At 40.1% G+C, this 13,231-nt stretch overlaps 1 protein-coding gene across 1 annotated transcript; it reads right to left on the reverse strand.

Moving 5' to 3' along the window:
* Window positions 1–538: 538 nt before the first annotated feature.
* On the reverse strand, window positions 539–10,714 carry kcna10a (potassium voltage-gated channel, shaker-related subfamily, member 10a). The gene is made up of 5 exons (XM_088291185.1): window positions 10,642–10,714; window positions 10,447–10,497; window positions 9,981–10,056; window positions 9,591–9,879; window positions 539–3,240 (listed from the first exon to the last, which is right to left on the reverse strand). The coding sequence occupies exon 5, from the start codon at window positions 3,105–3,107 to the stop codon at window positions 1,386–1,388; it is 1,722 nt and encodes a 573-aa protein (XP_088147311.1). The 5' UTR covers window positions 3,108–3,240; window positions 9,591–9,879; window positions 9,981–10,056; window positions 10,447–10,497; window positions 10,642–10,714; the 3' UTR covers window positions 539–1,385.
* Window positions 10,715–13,231: the final 2,517 nt, after the last annotated feature.

The following is a 13,231-nucleotide window of genomic DNA, read 5'->3' on the forward strand; positions in this document are numbered from 1 at the left end:
TTCAGGACACTTCCGTACTGGTGACGAAAATATATTTTTTTTCATAATACGTAACACCCACCCCTCCCGTTTATTTTTTTTTTACTGCTCCTTTGCAAAAGAAATTATCTAAATAAATAAATATTATATATATATATATATAATTTATATATATAATTTATAATTTATTTATAATATTTATTTATTTATTTAATTTTATATATATCACCTCACTTCAATATAGTTACTTGACACCAAATTGGTATCAGATGGCACCAAAGTAATATTTTTATATTAGACTAGCACAAAAAGAGGAAGGATGATTTTTTTTTTTTCAGGGAATAAAAGATGATAACGCGCCAAAAAGTCTGTAAATAGACAAATTTGTAACTGTAAAACTGTGTCTATGTGGGTGATGACATCAGTGAGTCTTGAGGGGCATGCAATCAAAGGTGTTGGTCCCCACGCATCACCAAAACTCTTCTTGCCATTTATAGGCGCCAGCCCACCTGTGACCCCCAAAGGGATACAACACAGAAAATCGATAAGGTTCCATCTACCACAGAAACAGCTTGCGTCATGGCAATTGCAAACGTATGCACAGTGGTAACACTTCAAGGTAAAAACAATTTACTAAATTAAAGGAATTCTTCACCAATGAATTATTATTGTGAGTTTATTGTTATTTGGTGATTTTTGTGAGCGTACATGACATTGAAACTAGTCTGAACTCGCCGTGGTCATTCCAAGTGCTAAAAATAATGTATATATATATCAATGGGTAAAGGTAAACAAAATTTCACGCTAAATAATAACATTGTCATAACAGTGTAAAAGTTTTCATTTACAAAACCGTTTTAAAAAAATGATGAAAATCCCTGCATTGCTTTGCTATAATAGTTCAGAAGGTTTAAGGAAAAATGCAGTGCGGGGGCGATTACAGCATTAGCATGAGTTCCAGACTCAATCTGAAATCATTATGCATGTCTTGATTTTTCTATTTTTAAAAGGAGTAGTCCTTTTTTAAAGAGTAGTCTTTTTTGTAAAGAGTATTTTTTTTAAGGAGTAGTCTCTTCAAGTACAAACAGATCCCCCATTTCTGATCACTGGAGCCCGAACATGATGCCATTACAGAAGTTGGCCCCAGGTTTGCCGCACCAAAGCAGACAATCTAGTTGCATCTAAACACAATTTGTAGTTCAATACAAGGCTTGCCCAAGTGAAGGTAGAGAGTAAAATATCAGAACAGCTGAATTCAAAACAAAGATGGTTTCCAAACATGAGGATTGAAGAAAGTTAGAACTACAAAATTGTTTCGCTATGGAAAAAGTCCAACGTAATTTCTACGTGAAAATAAGTTCAAGATATTTCGAACCGAATGCAGATTCTCAGTTAAGTCCCCTCCGTCAGATGCCATTGGCCTTATTAAGCGACGTGCTGCTCTTTTGCTTCATCCCCATGTCCGACATTATGGCTTGCTCAACAACATCTGTCAAGGACAGCTTGTCCTCTGCTTCATTTTCTCTGTGATAGAAGTAGTTGAAATTGGAGACAATGACAGGAACCGGTAGCGCAATGGTCAATACACCAGCAATGGCACACAAGGTCCCGACCATTTTGCCCCCGAGGGTGATGGGACACATGTCCCCGTAGCCTACAGTGGTCATGGTCACCACTGCCCACCAGAAACCATCCGGTATGCTGACAAACTGTGTGTTCGGCTCATCTACCTCCGCAAAGTAGATGGCGCTGGAGAAAAGGATAACTCCAATAAAGAGGAAGAAGATGAGTAGGCCAAGTTCTCGCATACTGGCCTTAAGGGTCTGTCCCAGGATTTGCAGCCCCTTGGAGTGGCGTGACAATTTAAAAATCCGAAATACCCTGACCAGACGGATAATGCGAAGGATGGCCAAAGACATATTCTGTCCGGACACCTCTCCGGGTTTTGTGACCAGTTCTGTCACCACCGTGACAAAGTAGGGGATGATGGATATGACGTCAATAATGTTCATAAGATTGTGAAAAAATTCTCTTTTGCTCGGGCAGACCAAAAATCGGATACACAGCTCAAAGAAGAACCAGGCAATGCAGGCAGTCTCAATCAGGAAGAAGGGATCGGAGAAAACTGTGGGTATTACGCCAGATGGCGCCGCAGAGCTGTAAACTCCAGATAGGTTGGCGGGCTGCGTGTTTGTGGGCACAACGATGTCGGTGTCATCTCTGAATTCCGGCAGCGTTTCCATGCAGAAAATAATGATGGATATGACAATAACGAGCACGGACACGAGTGCGACGCATCGAGCCGCATTGGAGCTCTCTGGGTACTCGAGCAGCAGCCAGAATTGTCTGGAGATATCATTATTAGGTAGCGGGATCTCAACATCCCGAAGGAATCCTTCTTCATCTCGAAATTGCTCCATGGCTTCCGTTCCAAGCCCGTAAAATATGATTTCATCAGCAAACACGTCCAGGGGAACATTCGCCGGACGTCTGACCTTGCCCCCAGACTGATAGTAATACAAAATCCCGTCGAAGCTGGGTCGGTTCCGATCGAAGAAGTATTCATTCCTCATGGGATCGAAATAGTCCATTCTCTTCTGAGGGTCTCCGAGCAGCGTATCGGGGAACTGGTCTAAAGTTTTCAGCTGAGTCTCGAAGTGAAGGCCGGCAATGTTGATAATGACTTTTTGGTCTCCGTCGTCCAATCCTCTTTTATCGACAAAAAGGTCTTCGCAACACTCCTTAGCGAGTTGGCTGAAGATTGCCTCGCTTTCTTTCGTGCCTTCGCTGCTTAGGAGCAGCTTCCAGTTGGAGATCATACTGGAGCGGCTACTTCTGCCCTCCATGCTTGGAGTCAGCATCGGGGAATGAGGTACATCCAGTGTCTGCAGAAATGGGAGTGGTATTGATGAAGTGGATTCCCACTTGCACGAGGGAACGGGACTGGTGTGGGACGGTGTGCGGGTGGAAAACTGCGGGGCTCGCAGTCGGTAGTTGCCACCTGGCATGTCGTGTTCTGCGGGTACGTCCGCAGTAAGAGCTGTGGTCTCATCCGCATAAGCGTCCTCATCTTCGAGGCCCACGCCAAGCTCATCCAGGCTCCCAAAGTCTACCAGGGCCATGTCCATGGCTCCGGTTCAGCCCAAGCAGACCAACAGGACCCGGGATCAAATAATCATACACAGCTGGGGGAGGGGCTCAGTCAGCAGATAGCAACTCATAGGCAGTCAGAAAGTCGGCTTTTTTTTTCCTCCTGCACACCTGCGGAATGAGGCACACAAGAAGTTAGTCAGTCTGACATAGAAATTATGTCAAAATTATATGAAGCCCTCATCGAGGCACGAAATTTTGGAGTCGCAAGATATACGCCAAAAAAGGTTGAAAGGCAGAAAAAAAAGACAACAATTGCCTTCTTGTCTTTCTTTCTTCACGTCGTTATCGAGGAGGCGCTGTGATGAGTCATTGTAACTGTGAAAAGAACAGCATACACTGAAAGCGAGGGTCGCTTGTTTGGCTAAAATGTTTTCAAATGTTGGAGAAATGACGCATCAGAGGCTACCGCCATATCATTTGAATGGCCCTCAGTCAGTTAGTGAAGCGTAAAATGCAGTGTAAAAAATAAATATATATATATATATATAAGTATATATATGTATATATATATATATTATATTATTTATATATTATTATATTTATATATTATATTATTTATATATTATTCATATATATATATATATATAAGTATATATATGTATATATATATATTATATTATTTATATATTATTATATTTATATATTATATTATTTATATATTATTCATATATATTTATATATTTATATATATATATATATATATATATATATTCTAATTCTAATTTCTATATATATATCCTGAAAAAACAATGTTCATATTTAATACAGCATCCTTAATTTTCAATTACAGAGGGCTAACACTTCCTGTAGTTGTTTAACATGTTTGCACACACTGCAGGGGGGGATTGATTTTAGTCAAAATATTGTCTAATTTTGAAAAATATTCCCAAAGCATGTGCATCTGTTTGATCAAGACAATCATGACAATTTGGCAACACAAAGGAAATGTTGATTTCCCGATATCTCCCAATAGAAGTCATCAACATTTTGCATCGGACCGCATACGAAATGGTTGTGAAATCGACTCTTTGTTGCAACTCTTCATTTTCAAGGCTTTCTGTTGTCCAGCGGCCTTTTGCAGCTCGCCATACTGTAACGCGTCAACACTCTGCTAATTATAGTGCATGGAATGGTCCTAATTGTTATGACAACAAGCTCAATTACCGACAAGGACGAGGTCATGCGAAACAAGAGTGACCATAAAATTGACACTCCTTTTGACCTCATGAAATTTTCATGTAAATGAAGAACGTAATACTGAACCTATTAATACACGGATGAAAAGTGGGAGATGAACTTATACGTTCTCACACCACCATGTCTCCCATCCTTTACTTTCAACTAGCCATAAAGTTTTCATGATCCATTCATTACATTCCAATATTTCACCGTCATCTTCGAGATCTACGCAGTCATGTGACAGATGAAGCAGTGCCCTGTCTTCTCCAAATAATCTTCCATCATTAGAAAGCACGACTCTTCTTGGCAACAGCGGAGCTTATGAATGATCAAATGTCACATTCCCGGATGCACAAATCACGGTGGCATACCGCTTTGTCCGCACGCTGTAAAACACATTGGCTCGTCAGGAAGGTGACTCTTTTTTGTAACAAGAGCATGCCTGAACACCCTCTGCAAGCTTCTTGTCAACAGCGTTCAAACGTTATGTCTTTATCTATTTGTCACCCTCATGTTCTAATCGTTCCACTGCTGAGATATTTATTTATTATTTTGGTCATTACAGAACAAAACTAAAATAATAATGTCAGTAATCAATGATTTAATACTCGAAAATTCATTTAACTCATTGACTACCACCCGAGTTAAAAAATAAATAAAAAATGGATCTTTGACGTCTTCAGCCGTCAATGGTAGTCAATGAGTTAAGTGTTGCCAGGGTTGGGAAATGAAAAACTAACAAAATTGACAAAATAATAGTTAATGTTTTGGGAACATGGACTCCAATTTCATGCGAAGGAAACAACACGACCTTGAACTTGTGGCGGGACGGCTTAAAACAGAGGTGTCACATGAGGCCCATGTGAATGCCTGGCGCTCTTTCTATTCTTGCCATTCTAATAATACACAACATTGCGGGAGAAAGCCACAAGATAATAGCATGCGCCACACGTACGTTAAAAAAAAAAAGAAAAAAGGGGAGGAGCGCACGTCGAGTGAGATTTGGGATGCGACGTCAAAAATATGCTATAGCGAGGAATTTTACTCAGCGAACCCATGTGACTTGAGCATATGTGTGTAAACATGAACAGATGTTCAGCCACAGCGAGTTTAGCTTCAAAGCAACTCTTCCATCGCGGGGCAGATAATATGTCCAAATATTGTAACTTGTTATCTATAGTTTATAAATTAAATCGAGTGGATTCGGCGAAAGGAATGAACACTTGTTAGTATTTTGGGTACAACACATAACACGTGGGGAAACCCTTACAAACATTTGTTGAACATGCTAATTATGTATGGATTAGATTGAGATTATATCCGGTGAGCTCCTCTGAAACTTGCATTGTATGAGTCGAGCACACTAAATATTGGTCACTAAGATTATTTTTACAATATCTTCAGCGCGTGATGACATAATCATGTCAAAAGAAGCCGTGTGGTGTGGCTGACCTCGTGTATCGTCCACTCTTTGTTATGATTTGGTGGCAGCTTGTCTTTGGTTGTGGGAGGGCTTTAGTTGGTAGAGGTGATATTTTTGGACAAGATTTTTTGGGATTAATGCAGGCTGGGCAGCGCAGTGCCATAAGCCGAGGGATCATTTGTGTCAGATCAACCCAGATGCCAGCGAGCCGTCATAGATAGGCAGACAAACACAAAAAGTAGCTTCCGCACTCAAACGCACGCCCACAGGCACGCGTACGCGCTAAAAACACCATTAATATATTTAAGCATCTGTGGTGTATTTGGAAATGAAACAGGCGTAAATGTTTTTCACTGTTCGTGTAGAACTGGACATGCACTGCTTGTTGTTGGGTCGAAATTTATTTGATTTTTTTTAATACTTTTTTTATTTTATTTTTTTTTATAAGGAACCAATACATATCATCTTTCCACATTGAAATCAATGGAAATTAAATTAAAAAATTCAAGCCTGCCCCGCCAAAAAACATTACATTTTGTATTGGGTTTTTAGTAGGAAAAATAACTTTATAAAAATAACTTTATGAAGCCATTCATTTAAAAAAAATAAAATAGAATTCAAACAATTTTGCAACGTACTTCTATCTAATGGACTCCTTTGAGCACTAATACAGACATACTGGACGGCAATATTAATAGTCGTTCTTCGCGGAGGATAAAGAAAATGTGTCCGTGAGCGGGGACTCAGATGTGATTTTGGAACTGGGGAGATGTGGACCAAGTTTATGAAAAAAAAAAAAGAAATGTTAAAAATAAATCAATAAATAACTAGACCTGAAAATGAAGATTTTCCCGTTTTTATCCCGGGTACTTTCGGAATAGCAATCAAACGACTTTCTTTAACCTTTGTGTTATCAGTCATCGAGTCAGGGAGGATTGAAAAGGTCTTTACGTTCAAAATTCAGGAAATGAGAGTGAGGAACTTATCACAACGAAGCCTCGTAGTGTCAATTTCTGTTTCTAAATCTAATGTCACGCCCCGCGATGAGCTCCTTGCGCATTATTGACACCAACGGCCGTTCACAACGCAACCGCATCCGCAATTAAAAGAGAATGCAACCACAACTTCTATTTGCTAAATAATTTATTTGGACTTGCCTGGATTCTAAACTGCACATGAGCGTTTTCTCCGCATCCACATGTGTTCCACACATGTGTTATTTATGTGCAGTCCCCGCGAGGCATTTATAAGATGCAAGCTGACAGGGGTGTGTCAGCAGGCTTTAGGCCAAGTTCCCGTTCGCAGCAGCTGGGTCCAAAATCCGTCTTTGGCCTTTTCACACACGCACGCACGCACGCACGCACGCACGCACGCACGCACGCACGCAGACACAGGAACAACAGCCTGAGCAAAATGAAAATCCCTTCCTAATGAATTAAAAACTTCCTGTAAAAGCATCGATAAACAGCCACCGCAGGGAGCCTACTTAAGTGATATCATCCTCTGATTTCTGCGAAACGGTTGAAATCAAGGACTCTGGCCGAATTCTGAGCACGCAGCATCGATTCAGTGATTACGTGAATGTGAATTGAAATGGTTGTCTGTCTCTACATGTGCTCTATGAATGACGGTATAGTTTGCCTTTGGCCTCAAGTCAGTTTAAGCTAAGCCCCGGCTCACGACCCTGCGCAGGATAAGCAACACAGAAAATGGACGGATGGATAAAATACTATACAACATTTACGAGTGGAACATGCGGATAATATTCGAATAATAGTGCATCATGATGTAATTCTATTTCGTGTGAAACCGGGGGGCGGTGACCTTTCTTGTTACATCGCCTCCTTTTTGTGCAGATTTGGAACAAAAACTCATAGAAATTGTATTCTCATCACCTATAAGAGAACATTTGCTTGCAAGACAAGAGGCAACATTTGTTATTGTGGATCCACTTCACCAACTACAAAACACACACAAACCCTTCCGCCCCGACTCCCCGCCCCCTCCCTCCTCCAAAAGAGATTACGCCTGTCTCATTTACAGAAATGTTACATTATTTTCCAGAAGTCCACTTTTTATGCCAGACAGGGAAAATATAGCCATCTGGACCGACTATTACACTAATCCCAGGTGCCCCACAATCATATAAAGTAGCCAGCCGCGCGCACACGCACGTGCACGTGCACGCACACGCAAGCATTCTAACCGCCGAACACATCGTTTTACTCTCCGTGCATGTGTTTTTTTTTTTTCCAGCGACTAGTTTCTGTGTTCTAATGCTACAAATCAAGTTGTATAACAGGACTTAAAAAAAATAAGGACGATAACTTCATTTTGTCATTTTCTCACTGAAGAAAATTCAATGCACTTCATGGGTGCCGAAACTCACCACGTGAATGGTGGTTTTTAAATTGACAGATTTTTCTGTTCATGCATGATTATTATTCTTAATTGTAAATTGCAGCTGCGTCCTAAGAGGGCGGCACGGTGGATGCCTGGTGCGCACGTCCGCCTCGCGGTACAGTGGTGCAGGGTTCGTTTCCGGCCTCCGGCCTTCCTGCGTGAGGTTTGCATGTTGTCCCTGTGCCTGCGCGTGTACCTCATGATAAAATCTACACCACGGAAGGGAAACTGGGGGCCCGTGGGCCTCGTGCAACCGCACTTTAATTGAGAATTGAGAACTAGAATATGAAAAGAAATCTTTTTTTTGTTTTATTTTATTTTATTATTTTTCTTCACAAACACCAAAATCCTGGGGAAAAAAATTGAAAAATAAATGATGTAAAAAATCAATTATATGAAAAATCAGTGTGGGGGGGGACTGCCAATATGCAAATCTGCGGGAGGCAAAGTGCGAATATGTAGGGCTCGACTGTAGTTTCAAGTTGTAATCTCACCTCTAGGCAGACGTCTTAGTTGCCTTTTATTATAATGTGAATATTTTTTTTTTTTGCTGTTTAGAAGAAATATGCAAGACAAACATAGTACTTCAATTATATAAAAATTTTGAGTGAGTTTATTTTGGTGAAAACTAAACGTTCTTGTTCAAGAGTTTTGTGCTGTCCTTGAATGGTCATTTTTATGCAAGAGGGCCCTTTGCACTGGAAAAAAAATATGGTCTGTAGTTATTTTGGTTTAGGATAGTGTACTTTTATACATAGATGTAGAATTATGTACGTAATTTTTCCTTACTTAAAATAACAATTTGGTCATGCATCTGGTTAGTCCATGGATGAAAAATTGTGTCCACCCCAGAATTTTAGTTGCACATCCCAGAACAAATTGAGATACCCCTGTCTCCCGAATGTTTTGTGAATTACCTCATATATAAAAAAGAGTTGACCAATGAGGAGATGTCAAGACAGTGACATTTCAGTCAGAGTAGCATTTGAAGTTAATTTATACAATTGGCAAAGGAACCCTATCAGATAAACTGAGTGGCTTTTCAAAATGAACTCAGGGGAAATTATAATGGAAAAAAAAAACACATGATCACAAAAGTCCAATGTTAAAGTGTATTGTAGGATTATTAAAATACTATCAGAATGTTATCATTATAAACTTGCTAATAAATCACAAAAACAAGACACAAAATGAGAATAAAGGCAGATAATACTTTTGTAAATCTATTCTGATTAAAAGTCATTTTGGCCACAGTTACATCACTTGTGGTTAGTTAATTGGTTGTCCATGAAATTATGACTGCCCAATGGTGTTTTTTCCCCTTTTTTTTTTTTTTTTTTAATTTTCTTGAAGCTACTGTTAAGATGATTGCGCAACACATAAAACACTCAGTCACACACAGTTTGTTTCACCGAACACGTGTAAGGATGAGAAAGTCACAGAAGTACCTTACCTCAATTTCCACAGAGACCTTTCAAACTCCTCCACCCTGCCGGCGTAGGTCCCGCTTTCCTGGCTCTCCGGGCCGAACCGGAGGCATGTTGAGTGCACACTGCACCCAGCCCGCACATCCACAGCTTGCATTGTTGCACCGGTGGCACAAATGCACCCCCCGCGGGCAGGTGGAGGTCACACTGGGGCCAGATGTCGTAGTGATATAACGAGAACATAATGACGTTTTATTTGGCCAATTCCCTGCTTGTCTTCACCCTCAGGAAAAAAAAAAAAAAAAACTACAACAACTGTGCAGCAGGACGAGAGGGAGTGAAAGATGGAGATGATGAGTGAGAGAGAGAGAGAGAGAGAGAAACTAAGAAGATTAAAAAAAAGGTTGTTTCCTAACCTCTGTCATAAGCTGCCTCATGCTCTCTTGGCTGCACTCCATCATGATGACTCTCTCATTCTCTCTCATCTCATCCCTGATTAAGACGAAAAATCATTTGTGTTTGACAGACATGACATGGGACGAAAGACATGAAATGTTCTCACAAAATAGGTATAATGTAATAATTGGAGAGTTTAATATCATTCCCAAGAACAAAGTGAGAAAATGGAGTGCACTTTTGTCAGAAATCACAATAATTCACCTTGATGTCACGCCAGGGGGACAAAAAAAAAAAAAACAATTGCGAAAATCTGGAGTTTAGTTGTCATGTGTGACATGTCAGTCGAAACGAAGATGTGACGTGAGATTTCCATTTCAACATGATGAAAATTCACGCATATAAAGGCTCTATTTTCATGTCCAGAACCCGTCTAGTCTTTTGTCTAGTGTTTTTTTTTTTTTCAATAATAATGCCAATTCTTACCTCAACTCAACTTTCCAGGAAATCTAACAGGTCTGAGAGGGGCCAATTAAACTTTGGATGGGGAAAAAAAAAACGAACAAAGAGACAAACAAGCACAAGAAAAAAAGGGAGGTCAAAACAACAAGAAGCCCAACAAAATAAGAGTCGCGATAACGGTTCGAATTCTTCTAAATCTTTTTATCATATAATACGTACCTGAGTGATTGTCTGAGATTGGAAGGTTTACACCCGGTGTGGGACAGTCAGCTCCATTCAGATCATTGAGAAGTGTTTTATTAACATTAAAATTGTGCCTTGCTGAAGCCTGAAACTGGAAAGCTTCTGGTCAGCATTGCGTAGGCAGTGAAGAGATGCTGCTCTCTGCTGGCGTTTGTTGGGAGCTCAAACAGATTTGGACGCTCAATCCAGTTTCCTGTCCTCAGGTGAGTTGCAGCAGGAAGAGAAAAGAAAGCGGTCGGACAGAGACTCTTGATTAACATGATTGAAGACCCCAGCTCTATTCCAAGGATGGACCAAGATTGTTCCCTCCAGAAAAATGAAACGATGCATCAGTCACTTTGACAATTAGAATGAATCAAAAATGACTTCCTTTCTTCTTTTTAAGATATTTCCATTTCTTCATTTTAAGTTTGACCTATAAGAGCAAAGTAACAGCCTCAATTCGCCTATCGTCACCTCACCAGAAGAGGAAGGGGGGAGGTTAGAGGAGAAGCTGCAATAAAACAGGTTAAAATCCAGATGTAATTGGATGAGGCAAGGCCAGGTTTTAGTTTAATACCAGGTGTGGTTTAACCAAATACGATTTAAGCGCACATGTAGATGCTATAATTTCCACACGTAAACTCATGGCTTGGATGATCACTATTTTCATTATTATTATTATTATTATTATTATTATCATCATGATTATAATTATTATTGACATCGGTTGAGGGTGAGGCCGTGCTCTTTGCGATAGAGGACCCTAATGGAGTGTGAGTCAACGAGCACTTCAGTTTGACATACAATTATAAAAGATAAACTGTTGACTGCTAATGCTACGCAATCACCACTCCATTATGTGATGCATACTTGATCAATACTCTAATAAGCGGTATTAAAAAGAAACGCCGAATGGCCCGTGCGGGGCATGTAAGCACATATAATGCACCTGCAGAGAGGATAGAGGAGGTTAAAAAGAATGAACGAGCACCAGAGACCTGGGGGAGAGGGGGGGGGGGCATGCGACTGGGTTTTAGAGCTCATGAATTATTCATGTGCCTCAGATATTTAAAGCTCTCTATATCATGTTTGTGTGCCGTGTGTGGGAGTTGGCTAAGTCGGGTGGAGAAGATGGAAGTCTGTCTGTCTTGTCTGTCTGTTCCTCACTATAATGACTGCCCGAATGCATGGAAACACACTTACACGAGCAATTGGACATGCTCAAACTGAATCACGCGTCTATTTAATTTCATTTCATTTGTATTAACTGCCACCAAAGAGCAGAGAAGAGAAGTGCTAATTTGTAAAGTGTCCTGTAAAGCGATTTAGAAAGATTTCTTCATTGTATGTGGAAGTGGGTGAATAAATAAGTAAAAAAAAAATATACGTAAAAACATCAGCCTTGACATTTAAAGCAATACAATGGCTATACTTCCTCGTGGCCGCCAGGGGGCAGAAAAGATTACAGGGAAGAAAAAAAAAAGATTTTTACGTGATTTATTCTTTTGTTGACCTCATTCATGGAATGAAATTAACAAGATTCACGGACCGGAAAAACCTTGAGGAAAACCTTTACTGTCATTTACTTTTAGAGAGGTAAAGGCTAACAGCAGAAAAGCTCTTTGTAGTTTCTAACTCGGTTCTTCTTCTTCTTATTATTATTATTATTATTATTATTGATTTGGTTGCCATAGGATAATGGAATGATTTCCCACAGTCATTCTATTGAATTTATTCATATTCATGTCTGCAAATGAGGCTTAAAAACTAACATCTGTTCACTGCTCCGCAACTAGTGCAATTTAATCAGAACGCTACTGTTTTACTTACTATAGTGTTTAAGTCTATATTTTTGGGGGAGTAATGAATACCATCAAGTCAGTATAGAGAATTGACACAAAGGGCTCTATTTTCATGTGTGCTCTGCGTCAAAACTGGTGCATCTTCTGTCAGAGCAAGTCTGGTGAACTGTGTTTGGAAATTTGAAGGACCATGCTGCACCTCGCTAGAATTTACAATAGACTTTTAGATTTTCTACTACACGTCCCTAGCGCACCTGACAATTTGGTGACAGAAAATAGAAATTGAATGTAGTACGACCTTAAGAACATGTAAACGCGGGTCTAAGTTGTGGTGTAGGTGGTGTAACTTGATTTGGGAGGATTTGACCAATGCAAAGGCAAAGAGATTCTCTGCTCCGCTCATATGTGTCGTGGATGTCATCATATATCCAGAAGTGGACACGTCAGTCCGTCAGTCATCGCCGGTGACAGCCAATTGGTATCGAGAACATGGTGCAGCCCAATTGTGTTGATTATCTTTTTTTTTTCTTTTTCGTTTGCATGGAGTGGGACTACTCAATGAACTGGACAAGCTCTGCGCACCAAAATAGGGCCCTAAATGTACGCTAAATAAAAAACACACCAGCCCAGTGTAAACTCACATGCACTCCTGTGTTGAGCCGTAAGTAAACCTGGATGATGGGAAGCAGTCGGAAGAAAGTAGGTCAAGCCCACTAATCAATTGTGTCGTCTTTCTGCAAAAAATATTTTCAAAAATCAACATTAGAATGCCATCCATGTCA

The sequence above is a fragment of the Idiotropiscis lumnitzeri genome, chromosome 3 (genome assembly GCF_059441095.1).
Source record: "Idiotropiscis lumnitzeri isolate Australia: NSW breed Sydney's pygmy pipehorse chromosome 3, RoL_Ilum_1.0, whole genome shotgun sequence".
Classification (NCBI taxonomy): domain Eukaryota; kingdom Metazoa; phylum Chordata; class Actinopteri; order Syngnathiformes; family Syngnathidae; genus Idiotropiscis; species Idiotropiscis lumnitzeri.

What these genes read in the sequence shown, in the direction of transcription:
- kcna10a (XM_088291185.1), bottom strand. Translation starts at nt 3,107, where the DNA reads ATGGACATGGCCCTGGTAGACTTTGGGAGCCTGGATGAGCTTGGCGTG.